Here is an 8266-nt window from a genome sequence, read left to right on the forward strand (position 1 = left end):
GGGTAGCATATCACCATTATGCATCTGCCACAAGGGAAGGGGAGCTCTGCCCACAGCTGGCTCGGGGTCTTTGGCTAAACCTACTGAAAACGCTTATTTCAGAACGGCAGCTTTCAGAAAGGGAGCAACAATTGGTGGAGAAGTCAGGTGAGCTGTTGGCCCTCCAGAAAGAGGCAGATTCTATGAGGGCAGACTTCAGCCTCCTGCGGAACCAGTTCTTGACAGAAAGAAAGAAAGCTGAGAGGCAGGTGGCCAGCCTGAAGGAAGCACTTAAGATCCAGCGGAGCCAGCTGGAGAAAAACCTTCTTGTGAGTACCTGCTGCCTTGGCAGTTTGTGAGGAAATGATAAATTTAAAATTTTAAACTGCAACACCACTTCAACATAGAGAAAATAAATTACCCATCAACCCAGTCCTGAACCCAACTGTTATTGGTGTATTTATGCTCATTTGTCCTTGAAGCTGATGGTAAATTTTACCTGGGATGGGTGTGGAGCTCTGGCTGGCTGGGGAGACTGTCGTGTGAACAGCCATTATCAGCACGAAGTAGACAGCATGTTCTGCCAGCAAGCCTCAGTTTACATCTCCACTGGCAGGGAGGAGGGGGTGTTGAAGAAGCCTTCTCTAGACGGTATTTTTTTTAAGATGGCATCTTGCTTTGTCTCCCAGGCTAGATTGAGTGGCGTGATCTCAGTTCACTGCAGCCTCTGCTTCCCGGGTTCAAGCAAGTCTCATGCCTCAGCCTCCTGAGTAGCTGGGACTACAGGTGTGTGCCACCACGCCCGACTAATTTTTGTATTTTTAGTAGAGATGGGGTTTCACCAGGTTGACCAGGCTGGCCCTGAACTCCTGACCTCAGGTGATCCACCTGCCTCAGCCTCCCAAGGTGCTGGGATTACAGGCATGAGCTACTGTGCCCGGTTCATAGACAGTTTATTTTTATTTTTATTTTCAAGACAGAGTCTTGCTCTGTCGCCCAGTCTGGAGTGCAGTGGCATGATCTCAGTTCACTGCAACCTCCACCTCCCAGGTTCAAGCAATTCTCCTGTCTCAGCCTCCTGAGTATCTGGAATTACAGGCGTGTGCCACCATGCCTGGCTAATTTTTGCATTTTTAGTAGAGACGGGGTTCACCATGTTGGCCAGGCTGGTCTCGCACTCCTGACCTTGTGATCCGCACGCCTCGGCCTCCCAAAGTGCTGGGATTATAGGCGTGAGCCACCGTGCCCGGACAGTTTTATTACACTACTGTGGTCAGTGCCTACAAATTTTTCTCATCCTGCCCTTTTTGGCCAACATTAGCTTTAATCATTATCCTAAAACCAGGAAGCTCAATCTACCATGCTTTCATCCTTGAAATAAATTTGAGAAGTGACACTCAGATAGATCAGAATAATTTATGGTGGATGGAGGCAGGTGAGCAGCAATGGAACTGTCAAGGGGGTGGATTTTTCCACTACCCTCTGGAGGGGTTAGTGGAGCCCTGTTGTATGAAAGGAACTTTTAAACCATGTGTGTCTCTCAAAGGGGATACACTTATAACTAGTGATAGGCAGATCATCATAAAGATGGAATATAGATGTCTAAAATTTAATCCTACCAGTAACCTGTGATGATGGGTATTATTATTCTCATTTTACAGACAATTAATGAAGACTCAGAAAGGGATAGTAGCTTATTATCAAAGGTAATGCTAACAGACTCTGACGTGTATATACTCCCAGCTGTATTTGATCTGCCCATGAAAGGCAGATAGAATTATCCCCATTTGACAGCTAGAGAAGCTGAGGCCCAGAAGGGGAATGAAGTTATAGAGGTAGTGAGTGTGTAAGCCAGCAAACCACACCTCCACGTGTTAGATCGCACAGTTATTTTCTTCCTCCTGTGCTAGGAGCAAAAACAGGAGAACAGCTGCATGCAAAAGGAAATGGCAACAATTGAACTGGTAGCCCAGGACAACCATGAGCGGGCCAGGCGCCTGATGAAGGAGCTCAACCAGATGCAGTATGAGTACACGGAGCTCAAGAAACAGGTGTGTGCCCAGGAAACCCAGCTGACCAGCCTGGGGAGAGAGGACTCATTGGGCTCAGGCAGATTGTATTGTTTTTAATATCCTTTCTATAGCAGTATAGAGAAGCTGATTATAAGAATGTTCTTTAAGTCAAATCTGGTTTTTTAGCCTTAAAATTTAGAAATGCACCTCGACTATTAAAAATATACTTAACAAAATTCTCTTAAATTTGACAAGCTCTTAAAATGTTAGTTTTTCAAGGAAAAAAGGTAATTCTTGAGCATCATATTTCATGTCCCAAAGAATTATGTTGAAATGTTAGATTTTATGCCATAAACAAGTCTATAGGAGCCAAAACCTCCCCTACCCCTTGAGGAAGAAAAGATGGTCCAGGGGGAAACCTTTGATATCACATAATGTAGACAGGCAGAGAGTATTAAACCAGTTCACGCCTGGACTGGTAGAGTCTCTAATCCTTGATATCTCTGGTGTCCTTTAGAGCATCTGGGCCATCCCTGAACTCTAGTCGGGCTGCTGTGGCCACTCATTTGGCCCTGCTATACTTAGTCCTTTGGATGACCCCACGTGGCCATTCTAGTTTCATCTGTGCTTCCAATCCCCTGATGCCCCACATATACCCACCATTTAATTCAAGAAAAAACAACTAAAAAAAATTATTTAAAGACCACAAGCCCTTAGTGAGTTTGCCTTTGCAAATTTGGTAAGGCAATTAGCAGTAGGTATAAATTTCATATTTCACTAAGCTCTATATGGGGTAGAGCCACATAGAGTAGTCTCAGGCATCAAATGCAGTTGGTAACACTTTAAGAAACCTCTAGGCTGGGTGCGGTGCTGCATTCCTGTAATCCCAACACTTTAGGAGGCCAAGGTAGGTGGATGACTTGAGCTCAGGAGTTCAAGACCAGCCTGGGAAACATGCCAAGACCCCGTCTCTACTAAAAATACAAAAAGTAGCTAGGTGTGGTGGCGTACACCTGTAGTCCCAGATATTCGGGAGGCTGAGGTGGGAGGATTGCTTGAGCCTGGGAGGTTGAGACTGCAGTGAGCCAAGATTGTGCCACTGCACTCCAGCCTGGGTTACAGAGCAAGACCCTGTCTTTAAAAAAAAAAAAAAAATGTATATTGCCAAGCCACCAGATTCTTCACTTAAAAAATTCCAGCATTAGCATTTATAATCCAGATCACTTATGACTTATTTCAGTAAATGGCCCTTTTCTCATTTGTGGCTTATTTACTCTAGTTGCCAGTTGGGTGCCACTGAGGTGCTTCATGTAAATTCTCACTTAGTTTTCACATTTCTGAGCAGAAGGTATTTATCTCCATGTATAAATGAGGTAATGGAGGATCAGATGTTAGCCAACTTGCCCTGTCATACTGGTAATACTGGAAATGAGATTGGTAACTAGCTTTGACTCCAAAGAGATTGTCTTCTATAGAGTCATTCACCTTCAAGGAACTTTATGCACATGCCTTTTCTAAATGAAAGTTGTTCCAGTGAAAATGCCAATAAAATAATTTATTCAGTAGCTTATAGATTCTTGAATATCTGAAAAATCACAAGTTTTTACAGTTCTAGTAATGGAGTATCTGAAAAATCACAAGTTTTTACAGTTCTAGTAATCATAGTAGTTGATATTTATAGATCTTTAAATACATGGCACATCATACAGCTCAATTCCAAGTAAGTCTGAAATTTTATACAATGATATTTGACACCAACTCACTGTTTAGATGGCAAACCAAAAAGATTTGGAGAGAAGACAAATGGAAATCAGTGACGCAATGAGGACACTTAAATCTGAGGTGAAGGATGAAATCAGAACCAGCTTGAAGAATCTTAATCAGTTTCTTCCAGAACTACCAGCAGATCTAGAAGCTATTTTGGAAAGAAACAAAAACCTAGAAGGAGAATTGGAAAGCTTGAAAGAGAACCTTCCATTTACCATGAATGAGGGACCTTTTGAAGAAAAACTGAACTTTTCTCAAGTTCACATAATGGTAACAGTTTATGCTGCTATTCTCTGGGTTCTTAGGATTGACCGCCTCCCCCAGCTAAGCTAAAACACAGATGTGGGGGTGCTGGGGTAGGGGAGGGAAAGGCTGGTTGGCTTCCACTTGTAGCAGCAGATGATTCATGGTATCTCCATTTTCCCTCTGAGAAAGGATGAGCACTGGCGTGGAGAAGCACTCCGGGAGAAACTGCGTCACCGGGAAGACCGACTCAAGGTTGCCCTTTAAAACAAACAAAAAATCAGTATGAGATACTGGGCACATTGGGGAGGGGAGGGGAAAGTTACATTTACCTGATGCTTTCACATCCGTGCTGTTACAGCACTGCCGGCAGTGTCAGGGATGGCATGTCTGAAGCTCCGAGGAGTTGGTGTCACACAGTAAATGGCAGTCAGTGTTCAAAACCATGACTTCTTGTGTTGACTCCAATGTTCTTTAACCTATGTAATGCTGCTTTACCTCAGCTGGAACTGATAGAATCTAAGTATTTGGGACAGGAAGCAGAAACATAGTGATGAACTATAAGGTTATCACAGGCCAGTGGTGGCAGGAAAGATTTGGGATACTGGAAAAGTAGGCTGAATGTCAGATCAGGAATTGTTTGACTCAGAACATGTTGACTTTGAAGGCCTTGTGAGATATCCAGGGAAGGATATCTGTAGGCAGCCAAAAATAGGAGTCTAGGATTACTGATCAGTGTTGACCTAAAGATTTGAGAGTTAAGAGTATAGGTGGGAGGTTACATTTATGTGGGGGGAATGGCTATGTAGACAGCATGGGATGAGAGAGTGCAGTGCTATAGTATTGAGTGGAGTCCTGTGATGTCCAACAATAGTCTCCAGCCATGTGTGGTTATGTAAATTTTAATAAATTATAATTAAGTTAAAAATTCAGTTATTCATTTGCCACATTTCAAGTGCTTAATAGCCACATGTGTCTAGTGGCTTCTATATTGATAGCCAGAGGTAGAACATTCCCATCATTGCAGAAAGTTCTGTTGGACAGCGCTGCTATAGACTTTGAGAGAATAATTTGATTATAGCAGGGGCAAAAGCCAAAAAGTAGTATGAAGTCAAGGATTAAATACCTAGTCAGTTATAGACAAGAAGCTGAGACTTAGGAAAAAAATACATAATCAGGAGACACTCCAGTTGTCAAGTATAAACTGATCTTCTCAGTCATAACAGAAAAGGAAAAAAGAGATGAGGCAATAATTTAATGGAGAAGCAAGGGATACAGAAATCCTAAGCACTGCTAGCATGGAAAAAACGGGCAAAGTAAAAGTCCCAGTTAATGACAACACAGAAAAGTAAAGGTTTATGCACACTAAGTATCCACCTGGCACCTCCTACACTTCTTTTCAAAGATGAGCATTTTCGACAGCCATTCCTACTGTTAGCCAGATTTGCCTATCAAATGTATGTGAGGAAGCTGAGCGGTAGTTCTGGTACATTTCTTCTGTGTAAAACCCTAAGTCTTACAACACTTTTCAGGCCCAACTCCGACACTGTATGTCCAAGCAAGCAGAAGTATTAATTAAAGGAAAGCGGCAGACAGAGGGCACTTTACACAGTTTGAGGAGCCAAGTAGATGCTTTAGGGGAATTGGTCACCAGCACCTCTGCAGATTCAGCATCATCACCCAGTCTGTCTCAGCTGGAGTCTTCCCTCACAGGGGACTCTCAACTTGGACAAAATCAGGTAAGCAGCAGCTCCTTTTAAAAACAAAACAATAGCCTGAGGTTGTTTGTTGTCTTTTTTTGAGACAAGGTCTTGCCGTACCGCCCAGGCTGGAGTGTACCGGTACCATCACAGCTCACTGCAGCCTTGACCTCCCAGGCTTAAGCTATCCTCCCACCTCAGCCTCCCATGTAGCTGGGACTACAGGCACACACCACTTGGCTTGGCTTGGCTTGGCTACTTTTTAAAATTTTTTGTAGAGATGGGCGTCTTGCTGTGTTGCCAGGGCGGGTCTCAAACTCCTGGGCTCAAGTGATCCTCCTGCCTCGGCCTCCCAAAATGCTGGGATTACAGGTGTGAGCCACCACGCTGAGCCAAGAGGAAACTCGTAAGAAAGGATTTAATATATTACATGGAAAGTACTTAAAAGTCGTGGGGTGTATAATCTAGAGGAGATTCGGAAAGATATAAATTATGCCACCTTCAACTCTCTGAAAAACTTGTCTTAGCAAAGACTTGGTAGAGGTAGATAAGCTGATGGCTTAGGAAACAGACTACAACTGCAGATTGGATGACCTGGCAGGGATATAGTTAATTTTACTGTTTATGTCCTCCACTTCTGGATTTCTTTATTTCCTACTCTATCAATATAAAGAGCTTAGACCTGTGAGGCCAATATGAGTCCTAGTTTAGTATGTCTCCCTGCATTTTGTAATTTACATTTACAAAGTTGGAATTCAGACCTCTTAACCTAGGGTCTATAAAAACCCTGAATTTCACAAAGGTTTTCTGTGTGAGCTTAGATAAGGTTAATAAGCATTTAAGAGGAACATGAAATATACTCATGGAACTGGTAAGTAGTAGCACACACAACTGTCAGAGATAGGTAACAGCTTCCATTTTCGATTGCCTATTGTGTGCACATACAAAACTTTATATATATCATCTCATTTAATTTTTACATTCTTGGAGGTAGGACTTATCCCTTTATATAGATAAGGAATCTGTACAAAATGATAAATGATTTGGTCAAGGACGTAGCAAAGGACAACAGCAGGACTTACGGGCTAATCTATCTTTACCACAGAGCAGTATATTTTAATGGTGGAGCCACAAGGAGCTTTCAAGGACAATTGCCTCTTTAATATGCCCAAGGTGGGCAAGTGACTTACCTAGGTCACACAGCTAATTAGTAGCAGCAAGGCCATCTGAATATGATTATCTTAACACCATCTGTGGTGGGACCCAGTCAGGTAAAGACCAAAATCATCGTGGGCCTCAGGGCAGGGTTCGAGGAGGAGTGTGAGAGGCACTGGGCATTGAATAGGGAAGCTTTGGGGATAAGACAACCCAGAGTAGTGGGAGAAGAGTGCACAAGGGCTTAAGAGCCAGGTTCAATTATCAGCTCAAGGTGGCAGCCAGAGTTATTTAGCTGCTTTAAAGGCAACCAATGCACAATGGGTAGGGGCGAGATCGGTAAAATTATTTAGAAGTCTGGGGTTGTAATCCAGGCCTGTGTGGGATAAAAGCCTGAACTAGTTAAAAGTTAGGGGGCTAGCTTCTGAGCGTAAAATTTTGTTTCCCCTTTTTTTCTGGTAAGAACAGATACTACACTTGATCTTAGCCAAAAGGCTGAGAGCTCCTTCCAACAAGTTCTACAAGGTCCATCAGAACCACTAGACAGTTACTGACACTGATGCCATCCCTGCTCACAGGATAGATGTTACAGAGATTTTTTTTTTAAACTAGAACTTTTAATTGGAGGATCTTGAATTTAAGCAGTTTTAAGAATAACCGTTTAATTTTTTCTCAGAATTTTGTACACTGGTTCATCTTAAAACATTTTTCCAAAGAGTTACTCAAATATGTAATTTACCTATAAGCCATCATGCCATCACTTAGTTAAGACTGTTTTTACTGTTTCAAGAATTTGATTTATCCTTTTGTCTTACTGTAGGAAAAGAATGCCTCAGCCAGATGAGAAATACTGTCTTGTGTAAATATATTCAAGGAAAACACCTCCACTACCTCACTGACTTCATAACTGGAATGTCACATGGTTTTTTTAATCAAGATGCAGTGAACTGAGATTCTGAAACTCCACTGTAGTTTACTTTGCCTGTACCATTAATGCCAATGTTTTTATAAATCACTTGTACACAGTACATATGGGAACAGTTGCATATGGGAATTTAAACCAACGTGTGGCTGAGGTTTTTTTTTTTTTTATATCTTTGTAACATGTTTTTTTTAAAAAACCAGTGATTTTAACTGCATATTTGAACCTACAAACTGGTAAATCTTAAAAAGAATGTACTTAAGGCCCTCTTTATAGTGTCATTTTTGAATTTTGCTTAAAATCTATTTTTCATATGAAAATAAAAGATAACAATCAACTTGGGTCTGTCCTCTGACTTTACACTTCACAGGCCATTCTATGGAAAAGCCGTCAAATTTTTACCTTAATTCCAAGTAAGTAAGCTTTCAGGTGGTTTTCTTTTACCTGGAGGCTGAAGTACATTATACTTATCAATGAAGGTTTCATCA

At 42.0% G+C, this 8266-nt stretch overlaps 1 protein-coding gene and 1 pseudogene across 5 annotated transcripts in view; one reads left to right on the forward strand and one right to left on the reverse strand.

The window, feature by feature from the left end:
- The window catches only part of CNTRL (centriolin), a 103312-nt gene extending 95197 nt beyond the window's left edge, over positions 1–8115 (forward strand). For 4 of the 5 annotated variants that reach the window (XM_032165001.2, XM_032165000.2, XM_032165003.2 and 1 more), the window contains 7 exons: positions 103–308; positions 1641–1685; positions 1890–2030; positions 3762–4028; positions 4194–4256; positions 5534–5740; positions 7677–8115. In XM_032165001.2, the coding sequence (XP_032020892.1) occupies positions 103–308; positions 1641–1685; positions 1890–2030; positions 3762–4028; positions 4194–4256; positions 5534–5740; positions 7677–7700 (953 nt within the window). In that variant the 3' untranslated portion in view covers positions 7701–8115. The remainder of the gene's footprint in view (positions 1–102; positions 309–1640; positions 1686–1889; positions 2031–3761; positions 4029–4193; positions 4257–5533; positions 5741–7676) is intronic. The other variant, XM_032165002.2, reaches the window with a different exon arrangement.
- LOC116476086 (U2 spliceosomal RNA) lies at positions 7215–7360 on the reverse strand (annotated as a pseudogene).
- Positions 8116–8266: the final 151 nt, after the last annotated feature.

This window comes from Hylobates moloch, unplaced genomic scaffold, assembly GCF_009828535.3.
Source record: "Hylobates moloch isolate HMO894 unplaced genomic scaffold, HMol_V3 SCAFFOLD_10, whole genome shotgun sequence".
NCBI classification, from domain to species: Eukaryota; Metazoa; Chordata; class Mammalia; order Primates; family Hylobatidae; genus Hylobates; species Hylobates moloch.